This window comes from Sorghum bicolor, chromosome 10 (assembly GCF_000003195.3).
Source record: "Sorghum bicolor cultivar BTx623 chromosome 10, Sorghum_bicolor_NCBIv3, whole genome shotgun sequence".
NCBI lineage: Eukaryota > Viridiplantae > Streptophyta > Magnoliopsida > Poales > Poaceae > Sorghum > Sorghum bicolor.
Window position 1 is genome coordinate 60055048 of NC_012879.2, and position 18724 is coordinate 60073771.

The 18724-nt window shown below is 42.4% G+C and overlaps 2 protein-coding genes across 2 annotated transcripts; one reads left to right on the forward strand and one right to left on the reverse strand.

The window, feature by feature from the left end:
- Positions 273-6667, forward strand: LOC8069187 (CDPK-related kinase 3). Its single transcript, XM_021449595.1, has 11 exons — positions 273-1170; positions 2703-2833; positions 3133-3174; positions 3269-3377; positions 3561-3639; positions 4364-4660; positions 4852-4961; positions 5402-5506; positions 5634-5696; positions 5969-6136; positions 6261-6667. The coding sequence occupies exons 1-11, from the start codon at positions 535-537 to the stop codon at positions 6396-6398; spliced, it is 1878 nt and encodes a 625-aa protein (XP_021305270.1). The 5' UTR covers positions 273-534; the 3' UTR covers positions 6399-6667.
- On the reverse strand, positions 17133-18439 carry LOC8064990 (auxin-responsive protein SAUR32). The gene has a single exon (XM_021448681.1). The coding sequence runs from the start codon at positions 18036-18038 to the stop codon at positions 17601-17603; it is 438 nt and encodes a 145-aa protein (XP_021304356.1). The 5' UTR covers positions 18039-18439; the 3' UTR covers positions 17133-17600.

Consider the following 18724-nt stretch of genomic DNA (forward strand, 5'->3'; position numbering starts at 1 on the left):
CAGGTGGGGGTGAGTGGATGGCAGGTGGGCCTGCGCCGTGCGGGGACCTCCGGTCAGAAAGGCGTTTTCGGGTGAAAAAAAAGGGAAAAAGAGAAAGGTGGTTTCGCCGTACGCGCTGAGGAAGCGAGAGATCTCGCTTTCTTTCTTCCTCCCGCGGGTTTTTTTTGCGTCCAGCCCCCCGGAAACTGGGTGAATTCACGGTCGCCTCCCTGGGACGGACCCGACCCGGCCCCTGCCCTGCCCCTCTCTCTCTCCTCCCAGCTGCTGCGCTGTAACCGAGGAAGGGAGGGAGGGAGGGAGGGGAGGAGAGAGAAATAACGGACGCCACCTCCTCCCCCTCGCTCGCTTCCTCCTCCTCTCTCTCTCTCCCCTGCTTCTTCTTCCCCTTCCATTCCCAACGAGGCAACGACTCGCCAGCCTGCCTGCCTGCCTGCCCGCCCTTCCTCACCCTCGCACCCGCGGCGGCGCGGAGGGCCGGACCCCAAACCCTAACCCTAGCGGCCCGGGCGCCACCTCCGGTCCCGCCCGGCCGCGATGGGGCAGTGCTACGGGAAGGCGGGGGGAGGCGGGTCGTCGCGGGCGGACCACGACGACGACCCGGCGGGGGCGGGGGCGGTCGCGCCGCCGTCCCCGCTACCGGCCAACGGCGCGCCGCAGGCGCCGCCGCTGCCCGCCACGCCCAGGCGCCGCAAGTCCGGATCGACCACGCCGGTGCACCACCAGGTGGCCACGCCCGGCGGGGGCGGCGGCGCCTGGCCCAGCCCCTACCCCGCCGGTGGGGCTAGCCCGCTCCCCGCGGGCGTGTCGCCGTCGCCCGCCCGCTCCACGCCACGGAGGTTCTTCAAGCGGCCCTTCCCGCCGCCCTCGCCCGCCAAGCACATCAAGGCCACGCTCGCCAAGCGGCTCGGCGGGGGAAAGCCCAAGGAGGGCACCATACCGGAGGAGGGTGGCGTTGGCGCCGGCGCCGGCGCGGCCGTCGGGGCTGCTGATTCCGCCGAGGCCGAGCGCCCGTTGGACAAGACGTTTGGCTTTGCCAAGAACTTTGGGGCCAAGTACGACCTCGGGAAGGAGGTCGGGAGGGGCCACTTTGGCCACACCTGCTCCGCCGTCGTCAAGAAGGGCGAGTACAAGGGCCATACCGTTGCCGTCAAGATCATCTCCAAAGCTAAGGTGAGGGGATCATACATAGCTCTGGGGGGTATGCTCATGTCAAATTCCACTTTTGGGAAATTTTGAAATTTCAAATACTAGCTCTTGCTCTTCTGTCAGGTAACCGGTATGTGTTCGCGCCAATTCTGCACTAGTAACCGAAACTTAGGTGGTTAAATGGTCTGAATTTTGCGTGCTGAAGGATACTTTAGGGATTACCTATTTCAATTTTGGAATTTTGCTCTTAAGTTGTTTGGCATTGGTGGCTTGTTGTACAAAGTAACATAGGGAATTCCAGGATTTTGCATGGTACTTGACTAGTTGTATTTTAGCGATATGTTCTCTAGCGCGATATCTTCCCCTTTTTTTTGTCGTTTTAGGATTTTTATTACTTGAGACAGTAGGGTTGTGCCATGAAAGTTTAGCATTTACTGTCCCATTGTTCAATCCCGTTAACATGACTGCAGTTACTCCGCTAGATAGTTAGGCTGGCGAGAGTAAATTGTCCTTTTTTTTTGGTCGTGATACTGAGTAGAGGTTTTGACAGTTCTCGACAGGTTCGGTTGATGTTGTAAATCATGCTAATCTTATTTTTTGTGGGGGTCAATGGGAAGGGAATGCATGTAGGAACTTTAGGATCTCGAATAGTACAGTGATTGAAATTCTTGGTGGCTTACCCAATTCTTGTTTGTTGTTAATGATAAACAATAGAGGGCATATCCTGATCTATGCTTTCATTCCCCCTTCTTGTTTGGTGAAGGTCTGTGCATTTTCTAGCTGGATTCTGTGGCACTTTAGGAAAACCTAGTTGATTGTGCTTGTCCTGTTAATGCATTGCAATTACTAGGAGTGCATGTGTGGAAAAACTTAAAAGCGAAGAAAGTTCTCATGGAGGAGCCTAGATTTGATTAAGATGCCCAAGCCCCAGAGGAGATAGCATTGCATAAACGAGACAATAAGAATGCCTTACATTGCATTACTATTATTATCAGGAGACATTTCTTCATGAAGGAAGGATATTGGACTGGTTAGCTAGATCAAAGAGCTGATAATTTAATAGCTTATAGAAATTTAAAGATTTAACTAATGTAGCATTTGATCTATTTTTATGGGGGTATGAAGTTCCCAGAACGCCACCACTAAATTTCGTTGTCTCATCCAGATCTGCATGGAAAAAGGAAATCATTCATTCTTGTTGCTGATATAAGCAATTTACTCCATAAATATCTGTTGCCTTGATCTGTGGCGAAGCTAGGTCTAAATTTATGGTGGTGCGTAGCTAAAGAGACATTCATAGTTTAGTAGAAATACATGGTAAAAAATTGTCTAGCTAGTGGAAAAAAATTTCTTACCGTGGTGCATTGGCACCAGGCAAGCTGTACGTAGCTTCGCCACTGGCCTTGATTATCATTTGGCTATGCTTTGTGATGCTTTCTTCTCTTCAAATTCTTTCCATGTTAATGTAGAAATACTTACATTTTTCTTTCTATGGATGATGTTAATATTGCCCCTACTTCTGACTGAAATGAAATACCATCTTTTGGTTTTGGTAGATGACAACAGCCATTTCCATTGAAGATGTTCGTAGGGAGGTCAAGATTTTGAAAGCTCTATCAGGGCACAATAATCTCGTCAAATTCTATGATGCATGTGAGGACGCCCTCAATGTCTACATTGTCATGGAGTATGTTTTTTTGTGACCTTTTGTATGTGACTTTATAGACTTAAAATTCAGAAATACTAGATTAGGATTCTCTAGATACAACATTTGATCACTGACTTCTGCTGGCACACATTAAAAACTGATCTTCCATGGCTGGGTATTTTCTTAGATCACTCACTGCTAACCATATCCTTCAATGTGTACACAATATAGTAGTTGTATCTAGCACAGTGCATAAATGCTCTTCAATGCAACTAATGTAATAGTAATACCTATGACCTATCGGATGGTAATTTCTTCAAATTGTTTCTTTTGAACAGATTATGTGAAGGTGGAGAGTTGCTAGATAGGATTTTAGCCAGGTACTTTTTACTACATAGTATATTCATCTCTAGTATCCGAGTAGCAGTATCTCTTGTTAATGCTTACCAAGGATGCAAACTTGAACTATTGAAGAGGTGGGAGATATACAGAAGAAGATGCCAAAGCGATTGTTGTACAGATTTTGAGCGTAGTGGCCTTCTGTCATCTTCAGGGAGTAGTGCACCGTGATTTGAAGCCAGAGGTATGCTTGAACCACTTTGTGTATAGTTTGTATATATGTGCGGTTCAGTAGGTGTTTGACTGGGGTTACTTCTGCATCTTGTTAACTGCATTGCTGTTTTTTGTTTTCAAGTGACAGCAATAATGCTTGTTTTGAAAGCTAGGCTGCCTTTTGTGACACAATTGCTATATTTCATTGGCACAGAATTTTCTTTTCACGACAAGAGATGAAAGTGCTCCTATGAAGTTGATTGACTTTGGTCTGTCTGATTTTATTAGACCAGGTAATGTACTCATATTTATCTCTTTACATGGCCCATGTGTTTACAGTTATTTCTGCTCTTGTAATTAAAAGTCATTACTTTGTTGAAAGGTTAATTCTAGTTTTCTAATGTGGAATTGGATAAGCAGCATCAATTTCTCAGTAAGCAGCTTAAATAACAGCATTTGGAAAGGTGTTAGTCTGAACACGGTTTGTTAATAAACCTAAGTTTAGGTGAACTTCTTACAATAGAAATCGGGCAATGCGGTGTTAGTATCAGCATTTTTGGTTGCTCAGGGTCAAGGATTTCATCATGCAAGTTTGGACCGGATGTACTTCATGTTATGGTTTTGCTTTTCCATACCTTTGTTCTACTTCGTAGTGTGTCCCAGTTAGCTCTTATGCTGAACAAACAAATGTTTGTCATATGCTGCATTTTGATGATTGGCAGGCGCAAAATAATATGAAAAAATTTGAAAAATCTGAACACAACTAACCAAGGAAATTGCATTTTTTTTATTTGTGCAGAAAGCATCTGCTTGTTAGTCTTGCGTTTTAATTGTTTAGCGTGCATACATGCTAGGATCATTGTGTGTCATATTCCAGATAAATAGTGCATACATTTGTATATGACTATTTGTTTTTTGCAGGTTTCTTTACGTTTGGTAGTTGGAATACACTGTCAATGTTTATAGTTAATCATTTTTTTCTGCTCACTCATATGTGTTCTGTGCTATGTATTGCAGATGAAAGGCTCAATGATATTGTTGGAAGTGCATATTATGTTGCTCCGGAGGTTCTACACAGATCGTACAGTATGGAAGCAGACATTTGGAGTATAGGTGTCATAACATACATTCTTCTGTGTGGCAGTAGGCCATTTTGGGCAAGGACAGAATCTGGGATCTTCCGGTCTGTGTTGAGGGCTGATCCCAACTTTGACGATTCACCATGGCCTTCAGTATCTGCTGAAGCTAAGGATTTTGTGAAGAGATTTCTGAACAAGGACTACCGAAAAAGAATGACTGCTGTCCAAGCACTGAGTAAGTCACCACATATGTGTATTTTGTGTTGCCCCGTGATTTTGATATCACAATATCTCACTTCGCTTTTTGTACTTTAAGCAGATTTTATTAACATCTATTTTTACTTTTTTAGGAACTGCTAGTTAAAAACATTATATGACATGATAATGAAACAAAGTTGAATTTACTTTTCCCTTACCTGTTTGCAGCTCACCCTTGGTTACGAGATGAACAAAGACAGATTCCATTGGACATACTCATTTTCAGATTAGTTAAGCAATATCTTCGTGCTACTCCTCTTAAACGTTTGGCATTAAAGGTACAGTACAGACTTCATGGCCTTTTCTGTATTTGTAAGCATTCTTTCTATTCTTCATTGATCTTTGTTGATACAGCAATATGCAACTGATAGATGTACATGTGCTAGATGTGCTAAAAGAGGCCACATGATGGCTGTTTAACCCTCCAAACAGTAGAAGTTACAGAAGATGGGTTCATTAGTGGTGTATGTTTCTATTTGCAATGTTTTTTAGGTGTTTATATTTTATTTTCCTTTGTGATCCTGTACCTTTTCAATTTATTATGAGAGGCTGGTGTTGCTGATCATAATATTGCTCCAAACTATTATGGACTTCCATAGAAGTCATGAATACAAATATGTTCATAGTGGCAAATTGTAGTGTAACTGACAACCAGCAAAGTACTGCTCATTAATGTAGTTATGTGTGTAGTAACACTTAATATTATTCCTTGTCACAGGCACTATCAAAGGCTTTAAGGGAGGATGAACTTTTGTATCTTAGATTGCAGTTTAAGCTGCTTGAACCCAGAGATGGGTTTGTATCACTCGACAACTTTCGGACAGTACGTTATTTGTTGTTGCCAATTGCCTCATCATTATGAAGACATGTCAAAAGCAGAACACTTGCTCATGTCTTCCTTTGCGCATTATGTTCATGTTCTAACTTCTGAACTCCCATGGTGTAACCAGGCTCTGACAAGATATTTAACTGATGCTATGAGAGAATCAAGGGTTCTTGAGTTTTTGCATGCGGTAAGGATTCATCAGTATGCCCCTAAGCAAAGGATTATACTGTGATACTTATCATATCCGTCTGTAGGGATATCGATAGAAATTTTCCATATGATTATCTTTAACTGTAATGTTGAAACAATGCCTTAGCTCAATTCTGAGCTGATGCTGTGATGTTTCAGACCTGTTGCTTAAATCCTTTATTTTAGAACTTTTGCATCTTGTGATTTTTATTGCCAGTAATTATTGTATTGATGGTTGAAGTTGCTGACCTTCTCATGTTTCTATCTCAGCTGGAACCACTTGCGTACAGAAAGATGGACTTTGAAGAATTCTGTGCTGCAGCAATCAGCCCATACCAGCTCGAGGCTTTGGAAAGGTGGGAAGAAATTGCTGGAACAGCTTTTCAGCACTTCGAACAAGAGGGCAACCGAGTTATATCGGTTGAAGAGTTGGCACAGGTATTCAGTGGATGTGCTTATCCTTTGGATCAACATTTTCAGCATGTGCACTTGGATACATGTGGAAGATCATCACCTTATCGTCGGCATAATTGAGTACCCTGACTTTTTTCATTGTGTGTAGGAACTAAATCTCGCGCCAACTCATTACTCCATCGTGCAAGATTGGATCAGAAAGTCGGACGGCAAGCTTAACTTTCTTGGGTTTACCAAATTTTTGCATGGTGTCACAATACGGGGCTCAAATACAAGACGACACTAAACGGTTGCAAATTGTATTCGCTTCTAATTTAAAGCCTCTCATCAATTATATGGCCCTGATTGCTGTTACCCCTACCTCCTGCTTGCCCTGCCCCTTCGTCTGGTCAATGACCATTCTTGTTTGTGATGTCGCCGGTTGTTGTCGTCATAGCTTTTGTAGAGTACATGTAAAGATCCTTGTAATGGCGAAATCATATGGTTTGCTCAAGAAATATAGTGTCATTTGTTCTTTTTGGCTCACCAGTTTTGAACCATTATTATCCGTGGATAGTCTTTTGTCGACTTGGTGCTTAAGTTGTTAGCGTTGCTCAGCTAAATAACATTTCAGGCACCTGTAAGGCTGTAACTCCCCGCTGTACTTGTTTTGTATGCACATACATTATTGGCGTAAATTAGTTGTACATTATCAGCTTATAACTGGGTTATAGAGAAATGCCAGATATGTTTCCATTTCAGAATTCAGGTCACATGTTACTAGTAGACGGTTTGGAACGAGGATCTTGCTTTATTAGATATCAAGAGTTAACCCAGAATAAACAAATATCTATCTAAGGCCTTGTTTAGTTCATCCCAAAAACAAAACAAAAAAATCAAATGTTTCGCCACATCGAATCTTGCACCATATGCATGGAGCATTAAATGTTGTCAAAAACCAAAACTAATTACACAGTTTAACTGTAAATCACAAGATGAATCTTTTGAGCCTAGTTAGTTCATGATTGGATAATAATTGCCAAATTAAAACGAACATGCTACAGTACCAAAACCAAAAAATTTTGAAAACTAAACAAGGCCTAAGTTCTATTGTTTTTGTTTTTGGCAGATGGCCTTTCATATACTAGTTCTTTTTGTAAATATATGAATTAGGTATAATGTATAAGATGCCTATAATTCCTGTATAATAACGTATAAGATGTTTGAGGGCGTCTTTTCTTAAAAAAATAATACTTATGAATAAATATCAATGAAATATATTTTATAGTATCTTTATTTGAAGTTATAAATGTTAATAGTATTTTTTTAGAAATTTATTTAGATTTAAAAAATTCATTCAAATTTAATCCAGAATTATATATGTTGTGTGTGTGGGGGGGTGGGGGGGGGGGTATGGAACTATAAATTTGATGAAGAATGGCTAGAAAGAAATATCTTTTTTTTCGCTGGGGTAGAAAGAAGAGGGAGGCCCTCATGGTCTCCCCTCACCGGCTACATTTAGGGATGTAAAAAAGGTTCTGTCTAGTTTTTAATTTTTATCCTACTCATTTCCGTATTTGTAGGATTTTATTTTCATATATACGGAAACAGAAGGGGTAGGGTTCTTGTTTGTTTTTGTGGAATTTCGTTTTTCTTGGGATAAACTTGTATTTATTCTGTTTCCAAATTATGTGGGATATACCTAAGAAGTACTAAATGTCATTGTATTATGTTAATAAAATCTACTAATAATGAATTTTACATATTAATGTGCTAACATACATGGCATGCAAATTAGTACTAAACCAATCTTCATATGTTTACATTGTTGTTTCACTTTATCATACATGTATACTTGAGCATATTAGATCGTGTGATTCTAATTTAATTTTCTGGCTCTCCATCCATATTAGTTCGGTTCCGTATATCCGCATATCTCTTTTCTGACCCCCCGACTTTTCTTGACTTGATTGATCATGAAGAAGGCAGTGTTTTTTTTTTTTGCCCGTTTGGTTTGTTTTCATCCCTGGCTACTACATTCATGTCTCTGGTGCCACTGCATGACACAAAATCTCAATTCATTTTCGGCCTGGCTGGCTTTGAATGGGCTTACTTGGAAGCGGGAAATAGCCCAGCAGGACACGCGCGTGCTAGCCTGCATTTTACTTGCTTCTGGTTCACGGGCCGAACTGGGCCTAATTTCTCACAGAAGTTATTATCAGATAATATAAGTACTCCTTCTACTAAAGAAAAAAAGATAATTAGTACTCCTAATTCTCCAAAACAAAGATAATAAATAATTGTCGTTTTACCATAAGTATATATATAGTCAAAGTTATTTTTCAGAAAGCGATGATCATAACTACTCCCTCTATTCAAAATTATAAGACGTTCTGTTTTTTAGATGTATAATTTTTGCTATATACTTAGATATACACTATGGGCATGTTTGGTTCCCCTTGCTAAATTTTACCTAACTAAAATATTTTAGCTTTTTTTAGTCAATGTGTTTGGAAGTTTACCTACTAAAGTGATTAAAGTTTAGCTGACTAAAATTTAGCAAGGGGAACCAAACAAACTCTATATCTTGATCTACATAGTTAAAGTAATATCTAGAAAAGCCAAGGCTTAGAGCAAGAGGAAGTGCTATACTAGAGTACCCACTAAAATCCTGTGACCTTGTTCCCACGAGATATTTCTGCTTGACAACTGAACTTGCAGCACTCTGCAGCTGCATCGTTTCCGCTTTAGTTGTCAGCCACATCCGTTGCCATCTTGGCATCCATCCTTCTCTGGCTCTGTTGATCCAAAGTTCCAAACCCTTTGCTGGTGACGGACGCCTAACTCCCTTGTGATGCTGTTGCTGTGTTGCAGTTGCTGCCAGACACCAATGATCATCCATTCATCCATTCATCTTATATGTATTAACAAATTGCTATCGGGCTATGGCCCAACCAGCCAACCAGGCAGACAGGGACTGACGCCATTGCTTCAAGTGCTGCCCTGCCCTGCCCTGCCCTGCCCGTTTCAGTCGCTGAATGCATCAAGCCGAGCGCGAGCAATTCCAGGCACATCCACATCCACTGACCTCCAATGGACAGTACTACTGGACTGAGGGTTTCCTTCCTGTACATCCAGGGAGTAGCTCTCTCGCTGTCAGTGTCACACCCGCTGGCTGCCGCATGCAGTTTCCTTGCCGGGCGATCGAAAAACGAACTCAACTTGGCCCTCTCGCCCCCGTGGGCGTGGGCCGGCCGGGCGTCCTGATCACGGTCACCGCCATGGCGTTTTCACGGGCTGCGGGCAGAAACCCGCCGGAATCCCATTCCCATCTAAACAGCTAGCAATAGCAACCCCGTCCTCTCTGAAAGACTGAAACCATTCTTGGTCTCTTTCAGGCTTTCAGCTCGTTCGATCGATCTGATAGATGTCTGAATCTTTTCCCCGTCGTCGTCGGCGGCCGGTGAGCCACAAACAAAGACCGGCCGGCGCGGTGGACTTGTATGGGCCGCAGCCGGCGTGTACTACAGTGCTGCCTGTGACGGCTGACGCTATAAAGCCAGCAGACGAATTCGTCTTCCTCCTTTCCGTTCGGCCGTTCCGGTAATGGCAGCAGCGTGCCTAGCTGGCGTTGTCACACACAGTCTGTCAGCTACTACCTCTCACTCTCATCTGTGTGGCTCCAAGAGAGGCGCCATGCATGCATGCACCACAACTGTGGCCTATTTTCTGGTGGCTGGCCGGAAGGCTCGGTCCTCCCGGCCTTTCGCTGTCGGCAATCGCGGGAATTAAAGGAAAGATGACATTTGGTATGGTGCCTTTCGAGAGACACACATGCAAGTTGTTCTCGATCGTCCCTCGCTAGCTGGGAGCCTGGGACTGTGTATAGCCGACCGTTGGGCAGCCATTGTTGTTTTCATGTAGTAAATTAGAAGTGTAAATACGTAGTTTTGTGACTTTCATGGTTTCATCTGGCTTAGAGCATCTCTAAATATTTGCTATGATTTACTTGCTGAACCAATAACTTTAGAAAAGTTACTTGCCAAGAATCAATCAATGGATAGCAAGTCTGCAGTTGCTCGGTGGTGCACCCTTGTAGCTTTAATCTGGTAAAGTTTAATTTGCTCTTAGGGCATGTGCCCTCACTCTCCCACCCAATGGATTCGCTTTGAGAAGTATGCAAACACACATTTCAATGCGAAACAGCTTTGAGATGTGTGTATTTGCACACTTCTCAAAGCGAATCCAATGGGTGAGAGAGTGAGGGCATGTGCCCTTAGGGTAAAAAACCGCCTTCAATGTAATCTTCTTTGTTTCCTTCCTTGTTTCTTGAAAACCCTGTCCTTTGTACCTGCGTTTTTTTACTGTTCTTTCAATAAAATTGTTGTAGGGGTGCAAACCCCTCTAGTTTTGCCTAAAAAAAAACTTTAGAAACTTAACTAGATAAGTTGAAACCTCTATCCTTCTCCCTCTCCAATAATTTCCTATATGAACTCCCCTAAACAAAAAAAGAAAAAGAAAAAGAAAAAATAACCACATATTTGAGGAAGTGGAAAGATATATGAAAGAAGATTTTGACTAATTGACAGATGGATTCCAGTTAATAAAGGATGAGGTTTTCTCAATCTGCAGCTGCAGCAGTCTTTTATAACACAAAACTCTCAGTAGACTCGGTCTATCCAAAAAGGAAAGGAGTATATAACACAAAACTCTCAGGAGAATAAGAGAGATCTATATGTGCCATATACGCATACGCTTTGCCATGCCAACTTGCCAAGGCATATCCGGATATCCATCCACATCCCAAATAAAGCGGCTAAGCCTGGCATCGATGCTAATTGCATAGTCTGATGAAAGTCTGAAACGGAAACCACTGGAAGGCAACTGTAATGAAAGTTCAGCTGTCTGGTCTTCACTATCTCCTGCTAGAGCGCCAAAGTCAGCAGCACAACAGTAGAGAACAACATGCAAACGCAAAGCATCTCTGTATGTCAAATTCGAAAGCGAAAATTTATCGATTGGCTCGCGTGCGGTTCTGAAAATTGTTCTAATGTGAGAGACCAAGTTGTACTTGCCAACAAGAATGAATCATGCTTCAACTTGCGACGCTGATGCTCTTGGACCATTGCGCAAAGTCTTGGGCATGCATGCATACGCCATACATGATACATGCCAAACGGCGACCCTAGAAAAGCAGCCTAGCACATCCAAAGAGCTAGCATCATCTGAACCAATGCATTATGTATGTCTGTATGAACACTGATCCTATGGGTTTATGGATGTGGTCATTCAGTCCATGTCCATGACGAAGACATCTGTTGCAATTTCAACTCTGGAATAATCCAGTTTCGCTCCTTGTCAACTCTATCTTATTATAATACCTATTTAACCCAAATTAAAGAAATGGAAACCCCTGTTCTATCAGCAGCTTCATGCATAGGTATGTGTCTGCAATCTTCATAGTTTCGATCTGCAAGTCTGCAACCGAAATATATATGATATTACCACAAGACAAAATTAAGTTTACATGTAGGCTAAGAATATATAATCCTTGCATTGCATTCATTCTTTGGATTGGTCCTTCAACTCCAAGTGGCTCCTGGCTGACGTGCGTGCGTTAAAAAGATCCATTCGGTCTTATGGTTGCTACCTCTGACGGATGCAGAAACTTGTATTGTAGTGTGTCAGGAAAAAAGAAAACCCATGATGTGGATCGAGTGAACCGGATTTGTTTGATGAGAAATTGAGAAGGTGACAGGATCATGGAGAGGCCATCGACGATGGCTCGCGCGTCCTAGTCACGCCCACGTGGCAACGCTGACAGGGGCCGGGGTTTGGTTAGTCTGTTCCTTTCCCTGCCCTCCTAATGACATTGCCATGCCATCATGACAGTTGACATCCCATTTCCCAATTAATCATGGCATTGCATGTTACTTACTTAGGCATCCAACAGTGTTGATTGGGTACCTTTCACTCTTCATCTTTAATTCATTCCTGCAAGGCTCCATGCATGCCCTGATGAGCTGAGCTGAGCAACGACAGTCGGCAGCGCCTTCACACTGGCCATTGCATGCATCAGATATTCAGAGTTCAGACTCCTCTCTCTCTCTCTCCAATACAATTCTGAACATGATGCATGCCAGGCTGGTAGAGAGAGAGAGAGAGAGAGAGAGAGAGAGAGAGAGAGAGAGAGAGAGAGAGAGAGAGAGAGAGAGAGTTCAGAGCAGAATCCATAGCAGTTAGCTTAGCAATGTCACAAGAAATATGTGAGGCTGATCACTGATGGTGTGCCTTTGTCTTGTTGCAGGGATGGAGGAATATATGGAGCTACAGCGAAGGGATCAACAGCTGTCAACCCCAAAATTGGTGGTCTCCATCGGCTGCAACTGCATGCATGTCCATCTTGCACGATCTGTCCGTACGGAAAAAGGACGCCATCCGTATACATGTATCTTCCTTTCTCGATATGCATGCCGGCCGAAAAGTAGTAGAGTCGAAATAATAGCTTGCTGTAAGGTTTTTATAGTCTTCTTTTCAGTCTATCCATACAATAGTTAGATATTCACTATTAATAAATGACTCATTTATCTCTCTCATAAAATTTTTTAGTTTCTATGCTTAAGCTAGCTGTAAACTTACAGCTTCTCCTCTCTCTCCTCCCTTCTTTTCTTTAACTCGGTATTTAGCTGGCTTAATTATAACCCACTATAATACTTACTCTAATGCTTCTTGTTCATTCTTCATCCCTTAATTTATTTATTATCCGACAGATATATGCCAATATAAATAATGTGTGTTCTCCTAATTAAGCCTAGTAGTCGGAAAGATATTTTTGAGTACATGTATCATGGGCTCACGGTTTGCATGTTAGGTCTTGTTTGGCTACACTTAGGATGGATTTGGTTTTGGATGAGGTGGTGGGATGATAGAGGTTATGTTTGGTTGAAAGGACGGAGATGTCTCTACTTTGTGTTTGATTGGTAACATAGAGACGAAAAGGACATATCTCTGTTTGTGTTCCGTTAGAGACCCATTAGGTGAGATCTGCTAGCCTGTTAGTGAGGATGCCTATGTCAGGTTGTGGTTAAGCTTACAACGGGGGTCAAGGTTGGCCGCGTGCTAGGGTCACCCGACAATCCTCACCAGTGCTGCCTTTTTTGGGGTTGAGGTCGACTGCGCAAGTTGGAGTCGTGTGAATGCAAGAGCATGGCGTCTACGAGGGACAAGCTCGTACCTTAGTTTCTCATGGACACCCGAGGACAACATTTTCGAGAAATATTCCCTACCATGACAATCCCATCCCACTTGTCTCCCAACCAAACAACAAAACTAAGTGGGATATCCGACTCCGTTCCTGTCCCATCCCTCGACCAAACACAATCTTGTTTGTACCGCAATCCACATGTATTGGAGTATATTGAGGTGGAAACTAAACTAAATTCTACTCCAAAATCCACCCAACACATGTATGTAGCCTTTCAAAAAAAACATGTAGGTCGTATCTATAGATGTAGCTACAACTTGTAATAGGTGTATATACATTAGAGTGCTAGGTTCTTCTTTTATTTTATTTAGACTTTATGGTTTTATGCAGAGGTCAGAAAATGAATTAGTGAATTAATAAATGAGTATAAAAGAATTATAACTTCTTCCAATTGAAACATGGAAATCATGCAAGACCTTTACATGTCACAAACACCTACTCCATCTATCTCATAAAAAAGGTCATTCACACTTTCCAAATAATCAATTATATTTAACTTTGACTAAATATATATAACAAAAATATTAATATATATGGTACATAATTAGTACCATTAAATATGTTTTTATAATAAATTTATTTAGATATGTAAATACTGATAATATTTTCTACGAAATTAATTAAATTTAAAAAAAAGTTTAACTAGCACGAGTCTCATACGTACCGACTCTTTTTATAGGATAGAGGAAGTACGTGGAATACTTTTTTCTATCAGACCTGGATAAACTCCATGGCCAAGAGTATTGGAAAGTCATGAAGGTATCAATCAATACACATTGAATATTTGGAGAGAGCTATCACTGTTCCCAGGAGATTCTTTTTGTCGAATTTGTTCACCTGAAAGGCTACGGTGTTTAACGTGCTTAAACGTCGTTTCAATCTACACAATGCATGGCCGGCCGTCCTCTTTAAAATGACACATTATCCCAATTAAACGTCCATTTACTTGATAATTTGATAAATTGTAGTCTCTCCGTTCCAATTTATAGGTTATTTTGGCTCTTTTTTTACACAATTTTTTTAACGTACATAGACATATCATATATATATATATATATATATATATATATATATATATATATATATATATATATATATATATATATATATATATATATATATATATATATATATATATATATATATATATATATATATATATATATATATATATATATATATATATATATATATATATATATATATATATATATATATATATATATAATTTGGAAGGTACGTACCAACCGTGGTAAATTCCATGTTACAACATGATGCTCGATGCCTGTGTGTCTCGGTGACGACCAGCCCCTTGCTCTGTTATGCTTCTGCCAAGTTAAGTTGCACATGCTTTAGTTTGACCCTACCCCTTTACTTTCAAAAAGAAACATTGCGTGTATATATGCTTTATATTTCAAATATACTCCTACATAGGAATTGAACATGGAAAACATGAAAGGCCCTTAAATACACGTCACAAGCACCTACTCCAACCAGCAGGATAAACTCGACGACCAAGAGTCAGAGGGACCGATCAATATAACCTACGTGCATTGAATAATGGGAGAGCTGTCACCGTGTTAGCTAGAAGGTTCTTCCTATATTGAATCCTGAGTCTTTTTCAGTATGCATGTAGGGAGAGAATAAAGGAGTACTATCATCCTTCTGTCAGAAATATGTAACTCTACTGAAATCTCTTTTAAGTCAAACAATTATAACTTTAACCAGCGATATCTAACATTTATAGAATATGACCGCACATAATCACTACTGATAAATTCATTATGAAAAGTGATATTATCATATAATATATTTTAATATCCAGATGGAGGGATGAAAGGTACATCCTGAGTTCAAACATAATACTCCTTCCATCTGAAAGGAGTGTAACTCTAAATTAGATCAAAACTAAACTGTTTTGAACTAGTTTTCAAGGAAAACTATTATAAATTAATCTAAGTTTATCTAAAACGGTACCAACAGCTACGATTCTAAATATGTATACCTATATAAATATATCCCATGAAAAATCTAACGGATCCATGCATGTTATCTGATATCGTGAGAATCACTATATTTTTATTATTACAAATTTGGATAAACTGTAGATAATTTATTTGACTTAGAATTATAGTCAGAATTGCACTTTTTGGGCACGGAACACTAGCATCTTTATTCCCCACACGTGAAAACTTGTTTTTACAATATTCTATGCAGGTGCTGGAGACGTAAAGACCAAGAGCCGGAAGAGGCCAGGCCACACCTTTTTTGTCATGTTCATCAAGGGGCATCGTTTTCATCCGCTGAGAGAAGATTACGAGAGCGATTGACCGAGAAAACTACTCCACGGGTCACTAGGGACGACAAGGAGCCACAGCTGTTGTTTACCGAGGACGAGGAGAGATTTGCGCGGAAAAAAGAGGACGACGAGATTTTTTTTAAAAAAAATACTCGTAGCTCATCGATCGGATGATCCAACATGCGTGTGCTCAATCTTTCTGCAGCAGCTACTACTGCTGCTCCGGAGAAATCTCTCTCTCTCTCTCTCTCTGAGAGAGCACAGGTACACAATAATAAAGTTATAGGAAAAAAAAAGAGAAGAAAGATGATAACTAGATAGTGAGAAAGCTAGGCACAGATACATAGATAGTGAGAACCTAAATATCAAGTATTGTGAAAAAGAATAGAAAAGAGAAAGTATTTTAGAAATAAACATAAGATAACTTACCGTATAATTTAGCACTAATTATTTGGCTTATAGTCAAGCATTTCGCGACCTTCCTCGGCGCCGCCCTATACCTGACCGTGACAGAGCCCCTGCAGGTCTCTCTGACACTAGAATGTCCTAGGAGTAGTACTAGAGTCCTCTTCATGCAGCAGATGCAGGTCTCTACTAGTAGCACACAAGAATCCGACTGAACGGTTGCAGTGTACCAGGTCTCTGTGCACACATGTTCTTCCATAGCACTAGCATAATAAGGAAATGTATATATGACGCCATAATCTTCACAAGAATATTGTCGTGTTGCATTGCATTGCATTGCATGACATGCACTGGTAGCTGTCTCTTGGACGGCAAAGCATGCATATATATGCTAGCTACTCACTGATTACACTTAGCACCACATAGTACTAGAACTAGCAGTGGTATGTACTAGCCATTATAAAAAAAAAAGTAGTGGTAATAGCCTAGCGGTCCGGAAAGTCTAAGAGAATAATGATTAGGCGGCCGTAACGCATCACTAAACCCATGCTTGATTGGGAGAGAATAGAGGAGATGTGACAAAAGAAGGAAATGAAAGGGAGCTGAGGTTTCTACTACATATATGCTGTGGCAGCACCGTCTCTTACGTTTCTTTTTTTTTTAATTCCCCTTGTTATTAATATTCTGCTTAAATTATTGTTTGGTAGAATTACAGAAGATCAAAACCTCATCCATGGAAACAATCTGAATTTTGTAGAAACTGGATTGTCATGCATGGATCTTTTTAGAATGATGGATAAATTAAATCAATAATAACAACCTTTGACGATGACATGAAGAGAGACACCCATCTCTTTCGGACAATGGTAAGAGAATAGTAGCAGAGGAAGAATCCAAGAAATTATACCAGAAAGATATACATGACAACATATGCCTAGTAGCAACAACTGGTACTGTACTAGCTAGCATTCACAAAAGAGAAGCAAAGAGCATTCACAAAAGAGAAGCAAAGAAAGTGAGAGAACAGGGAAAGAGAGAAGCGACGAGGACAGAGCATAAAGTCCAACAAGCACTGAAACACGCATGCATCATCACCCCCTTTAATTTTCCTCCTCTTCTTTGTTTTCATCATCATCATCATCATAATCAGAAACCTAAGATTATAGTATAGAGAGAAAGATATTAAAAACTCCAAAAACATATCATATCATCGATCGATCGATCCGTATGTCCAAACGTCGACCAATCCTGCAGATAGATCCAACACTGACTGATGATTACGCTAATACTCGATTGCAGGCAGGAGGCAACCGCGCATGATCCTTCGATCATCGATTCATCCCCAGCGGGCCTGCATCTAAATCCTAACCAAGAAGAAAACCCTAGATAATTAATAGTAGTAAATATTATTATTGTTCTTCGATCCGTCGTCCCGGCCGTCAGCTAGAGATGAGCATGGGATCGCGATCCAATCGAACGATCGGTCTCCCTTTCCATCCATATGTGGTGGATCGGAGTGGACCGATCGACCGGCCGACCGATCAGGCGCGGAAGCAGCCGGCGATGTGGAAGTGGTGGTTGCTGTGGTGGTGGCCATGGTGTCCTCCTCCGCCGCCGCCGGAGGAACCGGAGCCGTGGTGGTTCCGCTGGTGGTGGATGATGCCCTGGACGCGGCGGAAGTGGTCGACGCCGCAGGGGATGGTGATGGCGCCCTTCTGCTCGAAGCCGTACTCCTCCTCCGCCGCCTTGAGCAGCGCCACGAACAGGGGGTGCTTCAGGTACCCCACGGGCACCACAAACCGCTCCTCCTCCTCCTCCTCCTGCTGCTCCTCCTTCCGGCCGCCGCCAGCGGGCCCCACCACGCGCACCGCCATGCACCCCTTGGGCGGCATCGACGACGCCGACGACGACCCGGACCCGGACCCGCCGCCGCCCAGCGACGGCGCCGAGTGCTGCTTCTTCAGCCTGTGAACCCCCATGGATCGGAATCGGACCGACGACCGATCGACCCCTGCTGCGCGCTCGGTCGTCGACTGCTCTCGACGACGTGCGCCCGCCGATGTACCGGCTGTCGTTCGTGGCACAGCCCGGGAGAGAGAGGAGACGACGGGCTACACCACGTCACAGCGACCGACGGCGGCCGGGGAGGACGACGCTGGGTGTTGCATGGCGACCGGCAAGGGCGCGGTGGTTGGTTAGGATGTTGGGGGACGACGAGCCGGGGCGCGGCTGGCGTCGTGCTGGTCGGAGGCGTCGCGTACTCGTGTGGGGGAGGTGGGAGGGAGAGGAGGAGGGGCGAGGTGGCCGTGTATATGAGGCGGCAGCAGCAGGAGCGGCGGCACCGCCCGTGCGGCCGTGCGTGTCTGCACCTACGGCCTACTAGTAGCATGTGGGCTGTGGGAGGGAGGGACTAGGCAACCGAGGACGACCTGCCGCGTTTTGTTTTCTTGTGCCTGCGCTGGGATTATTATTTTTGTATTATTAATTTCCCCTGCTAATAATTAATTCAATTTTGTTGGTGTATAGATAAATAAAGCAATCTTTAGTGTGGATATATACAATAACGGTGATTGCGGAAATATCGCGTCATAAATGGTTTCCCATCAGATCAGGAAGATTTCTTCCCCCCTTTAATTTCTCTCGTTCCGGATTTTCTTAAAGTATA